Raw genomic sequence first — 21466 nt, forward strand, 5'->3', positions numbered from 1 at the left:
GTCAAGGGCCAACCGTCCCCGCGTATGTTCGTGCGATGCCGTGACGTGTTCGGTTCCAAGTCTAAGTCGTGTGGATGCTTTCACTCGTGGTCGTTTTCAACAACAAATATATGGGCCTAGAATAATCGGCGCGCGCCATCCAGGCCCATCTCCAACGCAGAGGTCAGGAACCGGGTGATCGTTGGGCGCTGGCTCTGTTGTGTGAAGTTACCCATCTTCGATCATGGCGCACGTAGCGCAACCTGCCAAGGCGCACCAAACTTCGTAAGACGTCCCAGAAGCCAATGACGGATAAATAAGCAGTCTGATCGACTGATCATGAGCAAATTGAGCCTACCGCGGTAAGCCGTTTTGTCGTGACGGCCCAGCGCAAGGATGGCCTCGGCGACGCGCCACGGCTGGTGCTCGCGGGCGAGGCGCGCAAGCGGCGGCCTTTGGGTGTGCACGTGGTGCTCGGCATGGGGAACTTCTGTTGCCACCGCGCCACGTACTGCCGCTGCCTTGCTGGGAAGGGTCGTCGCGATCCGCCGCATACACGAGTGACGCGAACTGTACTACTCTCCGCCGCTTCTGCTAAGGGTGGTGGGCGGTCGGTTGGCATTGAAACGGGCTCGGACAATGGGATGATCTCTGAATCATGTGGACTCTTCCTCGAAAGATGCATGTAGTGTAGGGCGTGTTGACAACTCCACGTTCTTGCCGCACTTCTTGCGCACGCCTGAAAGCGAGAGCACCTATACCAAGCAAACTCGGATCGTTTCGAACGGAGCTCGTAGTACTTATCGAGTATGGTCGGGTGGAAATGTCACATGATGCATGGACAGGAAATGGAGTCGTAATTTTGAACAAGCAACTGCAATAAGAAGGCGCACGGTGAGGAGTAATCGATGCATGCGACTCCTCTATCTTCTGCCTTCGAAACATTTATTCATACCCAAACTGACACAAGCACATCATTCCGGCGGCTCTACGACTGCGCGGATTCACACGCATGCACATCACGGCACGCATAGCTTGAAACTTAAACAGAGCTATAGCCGCGCCTTCATACTGGCAGGCGCGCGCGCGCATCTACGCATATTCATTTTAGAGTAAACATCAGTAGTTCACGACCGAGCGGTACGTGCCGCCGGGCGTCCATCCGGCGGGGATGACGTTGCTGGCGACGAGCGTCTTGCCGGAGCCGGAGGTGAGGCGGATCGAGAAGGGCGCCTGCAGCGCGGGGCCGGAGTTGTACCTCCACACCGCGCCCCAAGACTGCTGCATCGGCGCCCACCCCGCGCCGGCGCCGCTCTGCATGAGCTCCACGGCCCGCAGGTCGCCGTCCCCGGACTCGTACTCGATCAGCAACGCGAGGTAGTACGCATTCGAGCCGCTGTCCACCTTGAGGGCAATGTCCATCCCCTGCCAGTTGCACGGCACCCTGCATGCAGCGTGGTCACGGACGGCGCAAAAGGCAAGGCAAAATAAAGGCAAGGCGAATAAAGACATTGGCAGTGTAGCTAGCACGGAAGCTAGACGAGAGCATGCATGCATCGCGAGGCGACAACGTGTAACGTGCGTGGAGAGTGGAGACAAGCTAAACCAACGGAATGCACACCGAATGAGTTTACATGCATGTGAGATGTGACAATGTGGCATGATGCATGCAAGCGCTACTGCGCTAGCTTACCGCGTGTACTGGATTTTGAGGCGGCCGGCGGCGCGGAGCTGGTCGGCCTGGCCGGTCTTCGCCATGGCCCTGAACGCCGTCCCGCTGAGGTCGAAGTGCACGGGTTCCTCCAAGCACACCCCGCCGGGGCACTCGTCGGTGAGGACCACGGTCACCGGGCTGCCGGAGCACGACGCGTGGCCGGTGCATTTCACCTAGAGAATTTATTACCCCAGCGGCCACGGTGACGCGGTGTAAGTTAGTGCAACAAAACAAGTGATCTTACAAATATGATTGCGTCACGGTATCAGCTATATCCAGGTGCATCCACGAACCTGATAGCAAGAGCCACAGCCCTTGCCGTCCATGAAGATGGACGGGCTGCCCGCGGCGATCATGGACGAGAACGGTGGCTGGTCGACGGCGCCCTGGTACCCGCACGCACCACCTGTACAAATTGACATGCATCCATGCAGGAATTAGTCTCACTTTGGAGCACACGACTGTTCATGCGCGTCCATGTAACATACCGTCGCTTCCTGCGCCGTTCGGGGGCCCATACCACGTCGCGCCGCCGCCGTCGGACCAGCCGGAGAGCTTCCGGTGGAGCTCGACGGATGCGCAGGAACGGAGGCGGCAGGCGAGAGCCGCGAAGGCAATGAAGCAAGACAAGAGCCGAATCTTGGAAGCCATTCCCTCGATTGACGAGAGCCCGGCGGGTATCAGAAGGAGAAGGTAGCGGAGTGGTGCAGAGCAGAGAAGAGCAGAGCAGTGGTGTGTGGCGGTGTGCTTCCAAGTGTGCTCGTGCCGTCTATTTATAGCCTGCAGATCCGCAGATTGCAGGTGCACGCACGGCACGGCGCAGAGAGCTCGCCCAGTGATTAAATTATTCGCTAATTCTCGTGTTGCAGTGTCCTGCCCGCAGATTTTCAGGGATTAAATTCATTTGAAGCCCTCCAAGAAAATAAAATCCCCATATATTATTATGGGGTGTTTGGTATAGCTTTAATCTAGAATCCACGTTGAATTTGGATGAACTCCTGTTAAATAGGTTGCTCCATATTTTCTTCGTGTAGTCTAAGGGCTGTTTGGTTAGGCTTTTAGCTTTTAACTTCTTTAACTTCTGGTTTTTGATATTTTGCTATTGTTTTTTTACTAAATTTTTAACTTCTTGGTATATTAAAAATCAGAAAAGATACTTTCAATCAACTTCTTATTTTTTAATTTATTTACTTAGAAACTAGCTTTTCAGCTTTCCAAAAGTTAACTCACATGTGAGCTGTTTGGTTTGGCTTCTAGCTTCTTTAAAAAAAGAAGTTCAAAAAAGTCGAACCGAACAGGCCCTAATTTGTGGAGTTAGTCTCCTCACAATATAAATTTATGGAGCAAGTAAAATATTGCTCCACAAAAATCTGATATGTGGAGTCGACGAAAATTACCACCATTACTACTAGGGTAATACCTTCACCCGTTGTTTGATTATTCACACGCCACCTAGCCGCTCTCTACCCCTCGCCCTTCTCCCACCATCACCTATATATATACACATACACACATCTTGTAGTTTACTATTGCGTCATCCTCTAGTTACAACTCAAATAACTATCAATTACAATCCGCTAGTTATATCAGTTACAATCGTGTGTTCAAAAATACATAATGTAACATGACAAGCTAACGAGTTATGTTTTAGATTATATTACAATTACAATCATGTTTCTTAGATTGTGCATCATTAGACAAGTAATTCGTTATGAGTTATGTTTATCCATAATGTAATTACAACTTAATTTTTTTTATTTATATTTGATTGTAACTCACTGACTTGCAAAGTGTAACTCTACTTTTGTAACCGTAACTAAACTTGATGCAACAGAAATTAAAAATGAATCTAAGTACATAAGATATATATGTCTTCCTACCTACACATACTCGTGAGTAGTTATGTTCTACCGCAGAAATCTCGCGGTGATTTACGTCTGCCTGTTGGCCATTGGAGTGTGCCACGCACGCCACATGGCAACGAAACCAAGGCGCAATACGCAGTAGGCCATGATATTAACGTAGTTACCAGTAGCAGCACTAGGCCGGTCCGTTAATTGTGTGCTATATAAGATCAGTTGTTTGCGCCGTAAATAATTTAATCTGGATACTGTGCCTTCCATGGCGATATCTTTCTTCGATTCACCCGAATCGACTGTGATCTGGACGCTGTCTCCGTCTCCCGTAGTCCCGAACGCATCCGCTTCCGCTCGTACGAGTTTGATGCGGTCGCCATATTAGGATCAATCCACCGTTGGGCGATGAATCAATTGTGGCGATTGAACTCGGTCGTTGTTGAATGCCATTTCCGCCTGTTTAAGCTCCCACTGCAGAGGACTGTTTGTGATGCACGTACGGCTGTTCGTGCTGCTCGCTTCCATGTGTTGACTTGCTTCTTTGACACTTTTCTGCACTGCGAGCTACAGTCTACAGTTCAGGTTTTGGAGCGATCCCCATATGTGCGATCGCAAGAGACACAGATGGACGTGCAGGTCGCATATATCTGAGCAGCCAATAACTGTACGGATTTGAACTTCGGATCTGCTAATTATTTCCACGAAACGATGCTGGCTTGAAGAATTAAGCGATGAAAGCGTTGGGGCGACCAGCCGGCGTGCCTCGGAGCTGATGAGCTGGCGACGGGCAAGCAAAGCAACCCAGGTAGCCAGCCAGTAGTACTACTCCGTCAAGGGGACGACAGTTTCCGTTATTTCGGTTAGAGAGAGACGACCCTACGAGGCCAGTCGTTGCCCATCCCGAGACGGCTCCACGTTCAATCCATCTCAACCTCCCCAAATCCCGATCAGCCGAGTAAAATGCCATCAGCATCACCGGCCCGATGAAGATTTTCAACTCTCCCAGCACCGTGAATCCCTCGCATCACACGGGGCGCGGCGGTGCACTCCTCCCATCACTCCATCAGCACCGCTGCAAGCAGCACACACTAGCCGTGATTTTGGGCCGCGTTGCCGGTTCCTCCCCTCGATCCGCGTCATTCTGGCCCGGTCAGCCGCCCCGCCCGCGGGCGGATTAAGCGGCCGCGCAACGTGCGCTGGGCTTTTCAGATGACATGCCGCACAGTGGTTTTGCGTCGTCGTTCGCTGCTGGGGCGCCGCGACTTGCACCGTCGCACGAGTACGGGAGCCAAGCGGAGGGGCAAGTGGTGGCGAGGTCAACTACGACGGTTAGGTAGCTCACCGTCGTTCTCATGGCTCCTGTATTTGCTCGGTTAGCCGCGGAAGCAGTCGTGGCAGCGCATCATACAGAAGCGTGACTCGCTCAACAAAATGAGTGGCGGTGACACATGGGCCTTCCAACGCCCCCCTGTCACAGAAACTTGGGCCTGCCGTGCAGTACTAATAGATTTTTTTATTTTTATTTTTCAATATTTACAAAAATATATACCTATTTTAAGTATATACCTATTCGTCTTTCTAACGGGTGATAACTTAAAAAAAAATATTGTGTTTCATTGCTCTTAAAATTCAAAATACTGTTGAAATAGTTATGAAAAATTCTGAAAAAAAATGTTATAGAGAATGTTATGATCTATAAAAAAAATCAGCTTAAACCAATATTTTTATAATAAAAATAAAAAGATAAATTTCATTGTACACAGTTTGTGTATAATGAAATTTGTTTTTTTTCATTGTACACATCATATTTTTTATAAGTAAATTTCACAAATCTACAACTATTTATACATTAATAATAGATAACTATAACTTCTGATACTATTTCACAAAACTACAACTATTTATACTGTTGATAACACAAACCTACAACTTTTTAGTCTTGTTCCACCCGTCACCCACATATTTTGAACTTCTAATATCTATTTCACAAAACTACAACTATTTGTACCATTGATAACACGAACCTACAACTTTTTGGCTTGGTTTCAACACGTCAGCCACACATTAAAATAGTTGTGTGGCTGACGGGTTGAGGAGCTTTGGCGGGGTGGCTTAGAGTCCGACAGTGCGGAGGACGCACGAGCGCGACACACGTGGCTGAGCAGCTCAGAGGAACATCGACACGAAGGAGCTGCAGGACGGCATGATGCACGAGCCAACAAAGTGATGCACATGATGGCAGCGTGGGACGACGAAGGGTGTTGCGCGGCGATGGTGGCCTGGACAGCGTGGCCCGGCGGTGCAGAATGGCGGGAGCACACGCAAGCCTGTGTGAGTTCACGGTTGTGTGCGGCTTCTGGCTGCTAACTGGGGTGACGACGCGTATGGCGATGACACAGGGAAGGGTTGGGATGGCTTACGGTGCTGCTACTGTGCTTGTGCGATGGGTGTGTGCCTGTATTGTATGCTATGGTGGGGATGTCTTGCAGGTGAAGGAAGAGAGAGGAGGAGAGGAAATTAGATTTGGGTTCCTTGGTGAAAAGATCAGAGGCAGAGAGGTGGTCAGCGTAGGGCCTTGATGGCATGGCAGGGGATGTTGTGGGTTGTGAGAAGCGGTGAGAGGGAGCAAGCAGAGGAGTTGAATGCTCCTGTGTGCTCGGTGAGAAAGATCAGGGGAGGGACGAGCATGTTGGTAGGTGCACTGCAGGTGGAGGGAGAGAGGCATGATGTGAACAGGAGAGGAACTGGTGGCAGTGAGCTCTCTAAGAGCAGAAAGATTGGAGAGGGAGAACAGTGAGGAAGGAGTGAGAGATATGTGAGAAGAGGGAAAAAGAGGGAGATCTTGAGAAAAAATCTGAGAGGGGGTATGAATGACAATTCAAATAAATGAAATGAATTTGAATTAGATTTGTAAATACATTTCTAAAGATTCAATTTGAATAAATTGGATTGGGATGATTCAATTTGAATTTTAATTAGAGATTGAATGACTTTGGAAAGAGGATTCAAATTATGAGATTCAAACTTGAATCAGGATTTGAATCGAATTGAATGAATTTGCAAAAAGATCAAATGGAATGAATTGAATATATCTCAAGCGATTCAAATTGTATTTGAATGCAAATTCGATGAAGATTTGAATGAATCCAGATTTGAGATATTTGGGATTAAATTCAAATAGGAATATTTGAATTTGAATATGAGATTGATTCAAAAAGAATATTTGAAGTTGGGTTTGAAATTGAGTTTGGCATTAATTCAGATAATGGTATTTGAATTCGGAAAAAGATTTGAAGGCAAAGCCTCGGGATTTGAGAGAGGTTTAAATTCAAATCTTCACTCAAAGAGCCATAAAAGCAATTAAACCAAAATACGTATGATCAATTTATTGCAACAATTAATTTATAAATTAATTTGATGCTTGTGCAATACTTAGCCAAAATAATATATTTGAATATACACACACACACACGAGTACATATACATCAAATACATATTTCCTTGGTTTTATATTAGTTTAAGTAATTAGAGAATATTTAAATAGGAGTGAATTTTGACTATTTTCTAAATGCTAAAACGCAAGATGTTACACTAGATGTGCAATATTTTAAAATAGGCATGTATTTTTACAAATATTAAAAATAAAAATAAAAAATAAAAAAGAGTCATAGTAATACGACACAAAGTGGGCCTCTATTTCAGTGCTGAACTAACGCGATAGTATTAGCTGGGCCTCCTCTTGAGAAAAGATAAAGAAAGGCTTGGTCTACTTTTATGTATGCTAGTGCACTGGGTTAGAGACGTCGAAAAGTTGGTTGGCCCATCTTTGATTTATCTTGTCTTGAGTATCAGAACACACGTCCAAATACATATCATATCTTACACATATACATCAACACACTTTAAGATGTATGCTATACCTATAACGTATACATTCACCATGCATCCCTGAAAAGGTCGTCGAAGTCACACAAATTTCGCAGGCGGCGTGCGACCCATTGTAACTCCACACATATAAGATTAGTGATTTATTTTTAGAGAATAAATTCTCGATGAGACACTCGAGTTTGATCCGAGATCAACCGAGTGAGTGGGGTGTAGAGATAGCAATGGCCCCGTTACCCGCTACTTGATGAATAATTATTCTATTTAGAGTTGAATATGGAGTATTTTTTTCCCTATAGATCTGTTAGCTCTGTTAGCGGGTAAAACCATCCTCCATCGAGTAGAACGCATTCGGTACATTATCATGGCACCTATAACCGTTTACCCATAAGTTCCCAACCTCCCTGTAGATTCAACTTATATGTGGTGGCCCAACTAGCCTAAGTAATAAGCGGCCCAACTAGCCCACGCAGCAATGCAACAGAGGATGGTGGGCTTTCCCAACAATCAAATCAGATTAAGCCGGAAAGCCCATTGGTAATTATTGTTAATGACTTTTTTACCGCTGGTAAATCAAAAAAATCTGCACCCGAGCGCTGCATTAATTGGTTCACCCGTACCGAGGTGAGGGGCAGTGAGAGAGATGCGGTCAAAACGCTACCTAGTGATGAGTGACGAGAGGGTCGTAAGCTCGGCAGTACGGATGTGGGTATCCGTCGAATATCCATTACTTGTATAGATACGGGTGTGAAAAAATATTATACTTACATATAGGTATAGATATGGTAATGGATATTTTTTTTTGACACGGATAAAGGTATGGAGTGATACTACTCGAGGGCTCCAGACCTATTACCATGCTAGCACCATTATTCCCAACCACCGAACTATAAGTTCTTCTCCTCGGTTCATCTGGCTTGTGAGTTTCTGTTCATTCGATTTTGCTTGCCTAATTGAAAAAACAGTACTATAGATATAAGGTCATCTCTAATAGTTAGAGCTAATACTAGCTGTCACATAAGAAAACACATTCATTAAAATTTATATAGATATTATCATTCACAATTTCTCATACATCATATAGTATATCAGAGAAGAAAGTACTAGCTCTTCATCACTTTAGCATGTGAGGTATGAGAAATTATAAATAAAAAATAAAATTTTAAAACCTAAATACATTTTTTAAAAAATATACTTAAAAATATATTTTCTCATCTTATAGCTAACACTAGCTCTGACTATCGAAAATGGCTTAAGGGAAAGTCCGAACCTGTACAGACTGCACGGGTTCCAGATGAGCAGTTAATTGATTCGCCAAAAAAAAAGGCCAGTTAAATCAGCCTTTAACAAAGTACAGAAACGCGTTGTAGTTCAACAAAAGGTGAAGTAACTGATTCCCCTCTGTATTTAAGGAGTGCACAACCTAATGCAGCAATGCTGTCGTTCACCCAAGAGGCCATGCGCCCATGCCTGATTGTAACGTAAATCCGTAACAGGTACTGGTAGACTTCTTGGTACTAACTACTTCCGATAAACGCAACTAATCAAATAATTAAATCTCTATCTTTCTCTTTTATTAACAAAGGAAGACCAGATTATCTCGAACAGCTCGTGAACGGAAGAAACAAAGATGCAATCCATTCTTCCAGCCAAAGACGAAGCACTTCTCGAGACAGTGGAGAAACAAACGAACAAGAGACGAATCGGGATCCTCTGATGTCAGAGGGAAATGAGGTTGCTGGGACTCCAAAAGGTTGTGAGCCGTTCGATCTTGATAGACAGATAAGATTAATGCTACGGTACCTATGTGAACAGTGAAATCCAACACTATAAATTGTATCTAACATCAAAATACTGTATATCGCGTCTCAAATAATACTGTTCGCCTCTCACTTGAGGCCGCCTTGCACACCGGGACAAGGAAAGGATTCAAAACGTGTGTTTTCCCCACCCCACCAGGCCACCACCACCACACGCTCCTTGCTCGCCGAACTCGGCCCCGACGCCACGCTCGGAGAGTCACCACAGCACAGTCTTCTCTTATCCCGCTCCGCACCCCGCGCCTCACGTCGTCAAGCGGCAAGGCAACGCCAATTTCCAAATCCCCAAACCCCCAAGCCCCAGCATTCGAAACCTCAGAACACAGATCCCCCACACGCCGCACCACCTGGAATCAGGGCACCGCCCCGCGCCGCACGCCCCGGGCCGGGCCTATGCGGCCGCGCGACACTGCGTTCTTCACTGGAGCCGGGCGCGGGCTAGATGCCTGAGGCCGACCGCCACTGCCTCGGCGACCTCGGCCTCGGCCAGCGCCAGCGGCTCAAGGGCTGGCCCGACCTGTGGCTCGCGGCCGACAAGCCTAGACACCGCGCGCGCACGGCGGCGATGGCGCCCGCGTCGCCGCCGCCGCCGCCGGTGGCCCCCGACCAAACCCTAGCGCTCTCGGACGCCCTCCTCCTCCGCATCCTCGCCTGCCTCCCGGAGTCCCACCTCACGGGCGCCGCGTCGCTGGTCTGCAGGCGGTGGATGCGCCTCGCGGGGCGCCTGCGCCGCCGCCTCGCCGTGCGGGACTGGGCCTTCGTCACGCACCGCCTCCCGTACCGCTTCCCCGACCTCGCGGACCTCGACCTGTTCCCGGCCTCGATCGCCGCCCCGACCGCGCCGCCCCACGCCTCCTCCCCGCTCCTCACCTGCGGCGAGGTGTCGCTAACCCTAGACCCCGGCGCGGACCCGCCGCTCGGCGCCTGCCGGTTCCTCGACGACGAGCTGCTCGACCGGGGACTCAGGGCCGTCGCCACCAGCTTCCCCAACCTCCGCCGCCTCTCGGCCACCGCCGCCGCCGAATCCGGCGGGCTCATGGCTATCGCCGGCGGCTGCCCGACGTTGCAAGAGCTCGAGCTCCACCGATGCACCGACCTTGCCCTCCGCCCGGTCTCCGCCTTCGCGCACCTCCAGATCCTCTGCATTGTTGCCGCCGCGTCCCCCGCGCTCTACGGGACCGGCCAGGATGGCGGTGTCACCGACATCGGCCTCACCATCCTTGCCCATGGCTGCAAGCGGTTGGTGAAGCTTGAGCTTATGGGTTGCGAGGGGAGCTATGACGGGGTTGCTGCTGTGGGCCGGTGCTGTGCGATGCTTGAGGAGCTCACCATCGCCGACCACAGGATGGATGGCGGGTGGCTTGCCGCGCTCGCTTTCTGTGGGAACCTCAAGACCCTACGGCTGCATGGATGCAGCAGGATCGACGATGATCCCGGTCCGGCAGAACATCTTGGCGCTTGCCTTACGCTCGAGAGCCTTCAGCTGCAGCAGTGCCAGCTGCGTGACCGATGCGCCCTCCAGGCCCTCTTTTTGGTGTGTGAGGGTGCCCGTGAGCTACAGATCAAGAATTGCTGGGGCCTAGAAGACGACATGTTTGCCTTGGCTGGCCTATGCAGGTACCAGAACCACCAATCTCATTACATAAGTGTATTACTAGTTTCTTGATATAGTTATAATGCTTGCATAATGGGGATAGTTTTTTTCCCTTTGACTGTTTCATTGTTCCTGATTTATGGTCGTTTTGTGATTATGACATGCTGACATTTGGATGGTCCGACATTGGTAAAGTGTCAGGTGACAGGCGATGTATGCTTGGTTGCTAGCAATGCATGGACCCCTCCATGGTTGTAGGCACCATTGGTTCTGTGGTGATTGAATAATAAAGAACTGCCTTGTGACTTGGGGGGTGCAAATCTGACTAATTGAAAGAGTCCTAACAACCTCACTAACATAACCTTCACTGGCAAATTTCTATACGTTTACTAATGTTGATGCACCTTTGTGTTTTCTCTTGGTACAAGCACTGTAGCTGTAGCTAGGCATCCGATGTTCAGTATACAGTGAGTGTGAGACTGTGAGGCTGTCAGCCAGGAAAAATGTGCATTTTGATAGTGTAGACATATACCTGCATTTTTGAAAAATTATCCAAGTGTTTTTTTTTTTGAAATGATATGTTTCTTATTACTGTCCAAGAACTTTACAGTTTATTTAGAGCAAAGATATACATAGCATCATGTGTCATATCATGTGGCTTTAAATATAACAGCCTGTGTATTATCAGTCCCGACAATGAGACCAAATAATAATGGTTAAAATGGAAAACATGACTTCTAGTTTACACCCTGTGTATTATCAGTCCCGACAATGAGACCAAATATAACAGCCTGTGTATTATCTGTGTATTCAACGAAGACATAAAATACTTCTAGTTTTCTGCCAAAAATTGTAAACCGAATGTTATGGCTGCTTTTGGGAGCAAGGAAGAAATATATCATATATGATTGTCTGCAAATTTTCAATACGGAATAAATATGTGTTTTGCTTTTTTGATGTACTGCTAAACAATGTTATGAAGGACTTACATACAAATGGCCTAATTCATATTGTTTGAAAGGGCCGAGAATTGGTCACATATTCACATTCCAGTATCTCATCTATTAATGTAGTTTTGCTGGCTACTAAGTGTTGATAGCTTTTCTTGTCACTCTTCTGAAAGATGGCCACATAGGTGGCCTAGGTGCTACCCTCATGCCTGGCGTTGATTAGGCGCCAGGCGCCTAGGAGCCCCCCCTCCCCTAGCGTTCATTAGATGCTAGGCACCACCCAGCCGCTCGCCTAGCACCTAGTGGCTAGTGTCCTAGGTTATAATGTTATATGTGCATAAAAGCGAGCTCTGTACAGATGGTTCATGATCTCTGCTGTTCCTTCCTGGTTTTTGGTGGTAGCAAACATGAAGAAAATTTTAAAAGCTCAGGTCTCACAGGTGTGATCAGGAACCCATGTTTTCATGTATACTCTCTTCATGCCTTAAATCTGAACATTTCTTCCGTTATATGAGCTCTTTGTCTTGTATGAATTTCATCAATCCACGTAAGATATTTGAATAATTGCCTTTTATGTATTGCTGTGCCGCAACTTATTGAGTACATTTTTCTGAGATTGCTCCCATAAACATCTTAATTTAAGCAATACTCTTACTCTGCTTGTTTGTAATGTCTGTAAATCATTTATAGAAGCAGCACTTGCTTCTTGTTCTTAGTTTAGTGGTTGATTTACTAAAAGGAATGTCCCATCTCAAGATTGTGTACTATCTCAGATGAATTTACATGTTTTACATAATATAGCCTCCGATGCATCAAAACTAACATATTTTTTCTTTATCGTTTTCCCAATTACATTTTAGAGCCTTACAATTGTGAAGAACAAATTCCCAGATTTGTATAGAAAGTAGTACATGGAGCTGCATTTAGGGTTCTCTCTTGTGCGCCCGTGCACACACAACTTGCATCAGAAGAAAACTTGTACTTCTTTGTGTCTCCCTATTTTGTGACATTTTTTTTTGCTTCAGTAATTATAGATATACCCTTTTTAATTAGCCCAGTGCCAACTTAGTCAATTAGTAGAGTGAAATAAATGGCTAGTAACCAAATTTGTGCGTGTAGCTGTAATTCCTAGAGTACAAACCGTCTGCTTTAAACTTTCTACGGGCAAAAACTATGTTGTACCTTTACTAGAAGTTGTCACAAATCCATCAATTAGTTTTTTTAGCTGGATATCCCTCTTCTAGAAATGCTTTAGCAAATATGTACATTTACTGGAAGTAGTAGGGCAAAGTACAAAACATTCTTGGTTTTTCATCTGGATATTTCAATCTTTTCCTCTTCTAAAAACACTTTAGCAAATATGTCCTGCCTAAATATGGTAGCAATGAGTAATGCTTTGCTCATTTGAGCTATATGGTGTGTGCCAAATTCTCATTCTTTGGGAGAGGGTGGTTTACATTTGTGGAACTCATTATTTACTGTATCTGGTACAGGATCATGCCTAATGCTATCCTGTTCTCATCTTTTCAGGAGAGTAAAATTCCTGACATTAGAAGGGTGCTCGCTATTAACAACGCGAGGTCTAGAATCAGTGATCACCTCATGGAGCGACCTTCAGAGCCTAGAAGTTGTCTCCTGCAATAAAATCAAGGATGAGGAAATCAGCCCTACCCTTTCAGAACTTTTCTCCAATCTCAAAGAGCTGAAGTGGAGGCCCGACAACAAGTCATTCCTTGCTTCGAGCCTTGTAGGGACTGGAATGGGGAAGAAGGGCAGGGTATTTTTCAAAAGGGTATGAAGTCTGATCATCTGGTGCTCCATTCCCTTCATGCGCTTCACCTGTTATCTGCCTCGTAAGGATTGAAGTTTTCTTGCAGCAGATTTTACCGTCACACCAGCAGATCAAAGGGAAGGTGCTCAACTATTCAACAAATGCTGCTGCTTAGTTGGATTATCAGTCCGGAATTTTACACGCTCCTGCAAAGTTGTTTGTACTCACAGGCTTGTGCAGTTCTTCAACTTCAGGCTAAACAGACTCAAATTCTTGCTACACAAAAGCTGGTGCAAGTTTTTCAACTTTAGACTAAAGACTACGATTCTTTGAAACATAGGTGAGGTCCTAGCCGTCCGATTTTGTGTTTGTGCCTGAGTTGTAACAAGCTGATATTCCCGCAGAGTAAGTGAGGAGCCTGACCAGAGTATTTATGTATGACGAGAAGTATTCTTTCATAAATTATGGCAGACCTTGTTGAGGCATCAGTAGTATCCATGTTTGCATCTCATGACTTCACTGTTGAGTGAAATTTTCCGGCACTCTGCCGTGTAGAACAGTAGAAATGAGGAGGCTGCTGATTTCTGTTATTTGCTGGCCTGAACCGCTGTTAAATGCTAGGCGGCAGTAGAAATGAGCGGGCTGCTTCTGTTGCTACGGGTGTGTTTGGTTGCTGGAATTTGTCCTAATCTGGGCAGATGGATGCGTATAATATTAAGAAAAAATATGTGTTTGGTTGCTGGAATTTGTCCTAATCTGGGCAGATGGATGCGTATAATATTAAGAAAAAATATGTGTTTGGTTGCTGGAATTTGTCCTAATCTGGGCAGATGGATGCGTATAATATCAAGAAAAAATATGTTTGATTGTCCATACATATTGTTCTAGCTGTCCGACGGATGCAAATATATCCTTTTAGACTGACTTGATGGATGTAAGCTCTTGTATTTGCTTATGCATATAAGCTGATATATTAGCCTCACAAAATTATTTTCATATGAGGAACTAATCATAATTTTAATTTTTATATCCGCTCATACGATCTCAAATTCGATCATCTAAATAGAAACTTAGCTCAACTTGTACAAACATATACTATCAATCTAACACTATTTTTTAAATGAATATGATTCTGTTTAACTTACTTCCGCTTAACTTGCTTCCGCACAAGTAGACCATACGATGGATATCGATGTAAAGAATAAGAGGGTCCACTACTAGAAGGACCTAGACTGCTAGACGCCAGCTGATAATAGATATTTTCAAAACCATGGCCTCCTTGTGCGACCAGGCAGGGCTCACGCGACCAGTCTCCTGATCGCAGATGGAAACCCTACGATCAGTCCTTGTTGATCGCAGGGCAGGTACTTATCTAACAAGTCTAATCACATTTAATGTCATCTACTCATGCATTTTTCTTCCTCAGGCACCCTTTCGACGGGAGAAGTCATGGGCTGGCGTGGAGACTGTGTGACTCGTCTCGTAGCATTTAATGCTACGAGATGACCTTGCAGGCAAGCGTGACGAGCGTGTAGCGGGCGTGACGACGTTTGGCGGACGGGACAGGGTATGTAGGTTGACCAGGATGGGCCGAGCGTGCCCACCCTATGCAATGATGGTCTATGAGTAGCTGTTTTGTTAGGTATAGTGCAACCACCTTAGGTGGCACAGTTTACTTGTATGTATATGGTATACCTCGCCTTCTGCTATATAAAGGGGGGAGGATCGGGCTTGTAAAAATGAGACTTTAGATAAGTTTATCCAACTCATAAGAAAATACATAGGATGTAGGGATTAACAATCCTAAGGGAGGTCTGAACTTGGATAAACCTCGGTGTTCTTGGGTCCCTTCGACATACTCACTAACAACCATCGGAAATATTGATCACGCACCCATCGTTCGGCATACACCGGATATATTATCAGGGATTAACCACAATGGGGCGCTAGGAAACCACATCTGGAGAACCTCATGAGTGATGTGATAGCTGCTACAAAGTTGGGCCTACATGCCAGCGAAGAGCGTCACATACCCAGGCCCAACAGCCGTACGACACAGCCCAAGGAAGGCCTACCATGTAAAGGCCGCACACAAACACCCTCCAAGAATATACACACACGTGCCCATTTGAAAAAATTGCATGTGTAGGCTACCGCCGCTCGTTCAACAAGCGAGAACAAGATCTCGCTTGTTGAACCAGCGAGGACTAATGGGCCCATGCGCTCAATGCATTAAATAACCAAAGAGAGGAACATCTTGCCCGCTGAACGGGTATGACCTTCGTCTCACCCGGTGAATGGACGACATCTTTATTAGCAGAATAGACATATGTATAATTTTTTTTCTAATATAACTTTTGTATACGATAATTTGAAAAATATTGCAGATTCATTCGGTGAAAAATGCTAGTTGTGCAAATAGTTGTTCAAACAGCATCACAGAGTGGTCCAAATCTATCATTAATTTTGGTTCGATGTCATTTTGTCAACATTTCTTTTTTAGTGATGTAAAAGTGTGTGATTAAGTTTTTAGTGAAGTAAAATTATGAGGATACAAAATCTAATTTATGGAACAATAGTAGTTGTGAGTACAATTATCATATAACCTAGCACGAATGTTACATATGCTGATAAACATTACATGGGACATGAGGTTTGTCGTCGTTGCGCAAATAGACCGTAACCATAAAAAGATGACGACAATAAATGTTGACATGTATGGTATGCGTAAAGACTAACCTAATAGTGTGTCGCTACTAAACCTAAAATATCTTAGAGAATGAAAATAGGTCAGGTTACAATAGATGCTCGCTACTAAGTGTATTTAGGATTTTTGCCCTTTAACATGGCATCGGGGCCCTCTGCCTTAGCGTGATGGGCCCTCCCCCGTTTCATTTACCTCTTTGCTTCATGTGCTTCAGCTGCGGCGCGCTCCTCCACTGCCTTCCTCATGCGCTCCTCCTCCTGACGCTTCAGTCATTCCTCCTGTTGTTTCTCGTACTCTCAGTGTTCGTAAGATTCCCTCCTCCACTGCAAGCTCATGTTGACCCACCACTTCTGGTGCTCATTTTCTCCATGTCGAACCATTCCATGAAGTCACATATAAATGGAGGAGAATGGACAAATAAAACAAGTGGGGAGATTAGTAAGATAGTGCATGAAATCGTATGGAAAATACCACATGAGTGATCTATGTCGCTATACCAGTGGGTACTCGTACGGTCCATATCGAGGCAGATCTTACTGGTACTTGGCACACATGAAGAAGCGTAGGCCATGAGTATAGAAGATGTCCAGGGACTCGCAAAGTCTATAAGGGTCGCTATAGAGCACATCGACAGTTCAACCCTCTAGGAGATTAAAATCCCCCAATATTTCTTAGGTGAGCTTGGTGGTGATGAGGAAGACATTGCAGTTGAGAAAGCTGAGGAAGAAGTGGTCTATCCATGGTTGAGGGTATGGTTATTTATGGTGGTTGGGGACTGGTGCATGGACTGAATACACGGGTGTTACTATGAGCTAGAGCATGGGCCTGTGAAAGCTGGAAAAATTGTGTAATTGATGTTTGGTAGAGATTCTTTGTGAAAGCTGTTGCTTGGTGTGCTTATTTTATTCTGCAAAAATTCAGGAAAGAAGTTATTGTTGCCTCTCGTAGGAAGGGTGGTTCAATTAGTGCAGACCATTGAGTTTGTTACCGCCAATGTATTTCACGTAAGGCATTTATGTGCCGTATGCTATGTGTATCGTACTATTGTTGTTGTAGTTTGTGAGGGTGTTGTCAATTCAGTATGACTAGAAGCAATGTATCCTGATGCACTATCTTAGTCTTATGTAATATTTTATTGTACCATGTTATTTGTAATTGAATAAGTTGTGCCCTCTCATGTAACGTTGTATTCTTTTTGCACACGTACTAGTGGTAGGGTTCGTAATGCGAATGGTTTTGATATGAAAAGTTGCAAGCCAACAATTAATTGCCTAACAAGACATAACCCTACTCTGGCCCCTGCCTCTGGCATGCTTTCTCCTATGTGCTGACACTGGTTTTCACCTTAATGTAGAGTATGTTTCAGAAACTATACAGTTGCAATGGTGCCCCTAATAGGCCGATGTAGTCTAGTGAATAAACTTTTTGGTGCTATCTCTAATAGGTCGGTGTAGTCTAGGTATTATGCTTTTCAGTGCTGTCACATCTATCCATTACCACCGGAACTTCTTGTATATAAATAAAGCTCGATCAATCCTCTACTCACATATGTTCCGACCTTGAATTGAATCAAGACAATGGCGTATCCTCATCCTCCCGATGGCCCCATCGATCCACCGCCTCCACACCCCCATTTAGACGTCTATGGTAGAGATTACTACGGAAACCACAATGCTCTTCCTTGCTCGTTTTGGCCGCCATGTCGGTATGGAGATGGCACTGTAGTCCAAGTTTATGCGCATTTTAGTGACACATGCTATCGATTCTTCCGTTGTCCATATTTCAAAGTACGAACAAATAATGCTCACTTTCTTTCCTATTATCTCAACATCATTTACTTATCTCACCAGACGAATGATTGTGGGTTCTAGTACTGGATTGACCCACGAATAAAACCACATATTCAAAAATACATCCGTCACCTTCACATCATCATTGAGGGACTACAGGGACAATTGCGCCAAGAGAAAGAGAGCCAAAAACGTTAGAAGATGCTATATCCCACCTCGCATGGCGGGTGGGAGGAACAACTGAGAATAATATCGATGTGTTCTAGCTGTCGACAGATGATTTGATTTCGTATTTGACTTGTACCATCTTTTATCCCCTAAGGCATGTTAGGTGAAAGTGCATCTAGGCTCCCTGTGTGGGTTTTGTATAATTGATGACAAACGATTAAGGGACTAATGAGTTTATTGAGGTTATGAATAGGTTTTAGTCCCATCAATAAAGTTAAAAGATGTTGGAGAAAAGAGAAGCTGCATGTAGTTACTCATAGGTTTAAATTCATTTCCTTTTTGAATTTGAGTTTAGTAATGTCGTACTATGAATAGGGATGCATGTTGATAGTCTTGAAGGTGTCTCAGTACTCAAAGTACCCTTTTAGACCTAAAAGTTGAGACACACAATCACCCACGAACAATAGGATAGCTGCAGAAGTTGTCTGAACCTAGAGTCTCCGGGTTAGCCCGGATACTCTATATTCTGGATAGTAGCCTGGAGTTTCTGAGTTAGACTCTGAGCCGGGCTCTCAGTTTGGGCTTGAGTGCCCAACCCAAAGTATTTGGGTTAGCCCGAATACTCCAGATTCTATACATTAGCCTAAAGTCTCTGAGTTAGACTCCGTGTCGGGCTCTTGGTTTGGGCTTGAGTGCCTAACCCAGAGTCTTCGGGTGAAACCAGATACTCTAGATCAGTACAAAAAAAATACTATAACAGCTAGTTTGGGAGGCTGGGTTTAAATACGCCTCTCACCCTCCTTCATCTGTTGCTGAACTAACTCGAGACAAACTCATTCATAGCCATTCAATAGCCCCTCCAACTCCTATAGTGCTTTAAATCTTGCTACATTTTTAGAGTTGAGTTGGGAGAGTGAGATTGAGTGCTAGTGAGCTTAAATCCATTCATTGAGCACTTGAGTTCATCATCAAGCTGTCGATTCACGTTCTTTACTCTTGGAGCTCCTAGACGATTAGGTGTCACCCAAATGGCACCCAAGCTTATGGAGTGCCCCGGAAATTTTGTGAAGGTTCTTCTTGCCTCCGCACGGGAAGAGAAACTTTTGAGTAAGTCCAAGCTCAATCTTCATGGTCGTTTGGTGAGGACAAGGGTTGAAAGAGATCAGACTCTTTGTGAGCATCTCAATGGAGACGTAGGGTCATTTGATCCGAACGTAGGAAAACAAATTCTTGCCCCATTTACATTCTTGCATGTTTTCCTTGTTCTAGTTGGTTTTTGGGGTGTTTGCCTTGATCTACTTGTTTGTGAGGTTGTAATTGAAGGTGGTTGGTTAAAAGAAACTCTTACATCAATTAGAACCTATGGTAACCTTTATATCCAACTAGAATTGCTTAGTTTTCAATTTTTTATACAGGCCAGACTATCCAGGTTAGCTCAGAGTCTCCGGACTCCGCAGTCTCTGGATTGAACCGGAGTGTCCGGATTCTGTTAATCTGCTGTGAATTTTTAATTTTTAGGAAACGTCTATTCACCCCCTTTAGGCGATATCACATACATTAATCAGAGCCTAACCTCCTACAAGGCTTTACCGCTTGAAGGATTTGAAGATGTAGGCGTCTGGGGAGAAAGGTACGGCAAGCCCGAAAAGTTCGAAGGATGATCTTTCGACATTAGGTAACGGTAAAGGCAAGGGAGCTGCAATTGAATTCAATTATGATAAATTACATGTCTCTAATTCTTATATATACGTGTCATCTGGGCGAACACCTTATTTCGATGGTACACATTATGCCGTTTGGAGGCACAAAATAAAATTGCATTTAATCTATCTTTATCCAAGTATTTAGAAGATTGTGTGTACAAGTTTTTAGCTATCAGATGAAGAAAAAGAACTGACTCTTGAGCAAGAGCAAAATCTCCACCGCAATGCACAAGCCGCAAGTGTGTTACTTAGTGCTTTGAGTCCCGATGAGTTCAACAAAGTGGATGGACTTAAAGAGGTCAAGACAATATGAGATACACTTCAAGTTTCTCATGAATGCACCACAAGCATGAGAAAATCCAAGATAGAGCTGCTTGAAGGTAAATTGAGAAGATTTATGATGGAAGATGATGAAACCCCTCAAGCAATGTATGATCACATGATGGTATTGGTGAATAAGATTAGAGGGGTTGAAAGTGAAGAGCTTGATGATTACAAGGTGGAGAGAAGATTGTTAGAGCTTTTGCACCAAGAAATACCACCTTGATCACACTCATCCGAGAGAGAAGGGATTACAAGAGACTCACATCAAGTTATGTACTTGGAAAAATTCCTGCTCATGAGCTCATGGATGAGGAAGAAAATGAAGTCAAGAATCTTATCAAACAAAGTTTCACCTCCAAGAACAGAGAAATAGCATTCAAGGCAAGAAAGAGCAAGCAAGTTGAAGAATCAAGCTCAAGTGAAGATGAGAGCTCAGATGATGAAGAAATAGCCTTCTTTGTAAGAAAGTTCAAGAAATTCATGAAGAATAGTGGCTATAGAAAATACAAGAGAGATATGCTCAAGAGAAGAATATCCTAGAGAGCTTGCTATGAGTGTGGCGAAGTTGGTCACTTCATCGTCGATTGTCCTAACAAGAAGAAGAACAAGGGAAAGGAAGAAAAGAAGAACAAGCCTTTAAGAATGATAAGTTCAAGACCCACTAGAAGAAATATTCGGGTCAAGCTCACATTGGTGAGGAGTGGGACTCTAACTTCAACTCCGACTCTGATGATGAAGGAGTCACCACCATCACCATTCGCTCCTCTACACTGATAAAGTCATTTTTTGGTGACATGAGCGACGATGACACTCCCAAATGTCTCATGGTGAAAGGGCAGAAGGTAAAATCACAACCCAAGCTCCTAGATAGTGATAGTGATAGTGGTTGTGAAAGCATGTTTGAGGGTCTTAGTAAAAAAGGAGAGAAACCTTGAACTCATTGCTAAAGAGCTAATGAAAACCATAGAGAGTAAAGAGGAGGTTCTCGAGAAATAAGAGAACTTGCTCATCCTTAAAAAGGAGAGAAACCTTGAACTCATTGCTAAAGAGAAGGAGAAAGTTGAGAAATCGATCAAAGATCTTGATTTAGACAATGTCTCAATTGCTAGTCTAAAGGATAGCAATGGTACACTTCAAGAGAAATTCTTATGTTTGGATGAAACCCATAAAACTCTTGAAGTGCAATTTGATGCCCTTCGGAATAA

At 44.9% G+C, this 21466-nt stretch overlaps 2 protein-coding genes across 2 annotated transcripts; one reads left to right on the plus strand and one right to left on the minus strand.

The window, feature by feature from the left end:
- Positions 1–855: 855 nt before the first annotated feature.
- LOC133920440 (putative expansin-B14) lies at positions 856–2419 on the minus strand. Its single transcript, XM_062365059.1, has 4 exons — positions 2182–2419; positions 1987–2099; positions 1673–1866; positions 856–1423 (listed from the first exon to the last, which is right to left on the minus strand). Exons 1-4 carry the CDS (start codon positions 2342–2344, stop codon positions 1099–1101), a joined length of 795 nt encoding a protein of 264 aa, XP_062221043.1. The 5' UTR covers positions 2345–2419; the 3' UTR covers positions 856–1098.
- Positions 2420–9340: 6921 nt separating this feature from the next.
- On the plus strand, positions 9341–14080 carry LOC133921614 (F-box protein At5g51370-like). The gene is made up of 3 exons (XM_062366558.1): positions 9341–10871; positions 13329–13590; positions 13679–14080. Exons 1-3 carry the CDS (start codon positions 9697–9699, stop codon positions 13742–13744), a joined length of 1503 nt encoding a protein of 500 aa, XP_062222542.1. The 5' UTR covers positions 9341–9696; the 3' UTR covers positions 13745–14080.
- The last annotated feature ends 7386 nt before the right edge of the window (positions 14081–21466 follow it).

Source organism: Phragmites australis, chromosome 6 (genome assembly GCF_958298935.1).
Source record: "Phragmites australis chromosome 6, lpPhrAust1.1, whole genome shotgun sequence".
Lineage (NCBI taxonomy): Eukaryota > Viridiplantae > Streptophyta > Magnoliopsida > Poales > Poaceae > Phragmites > Phragmites australis.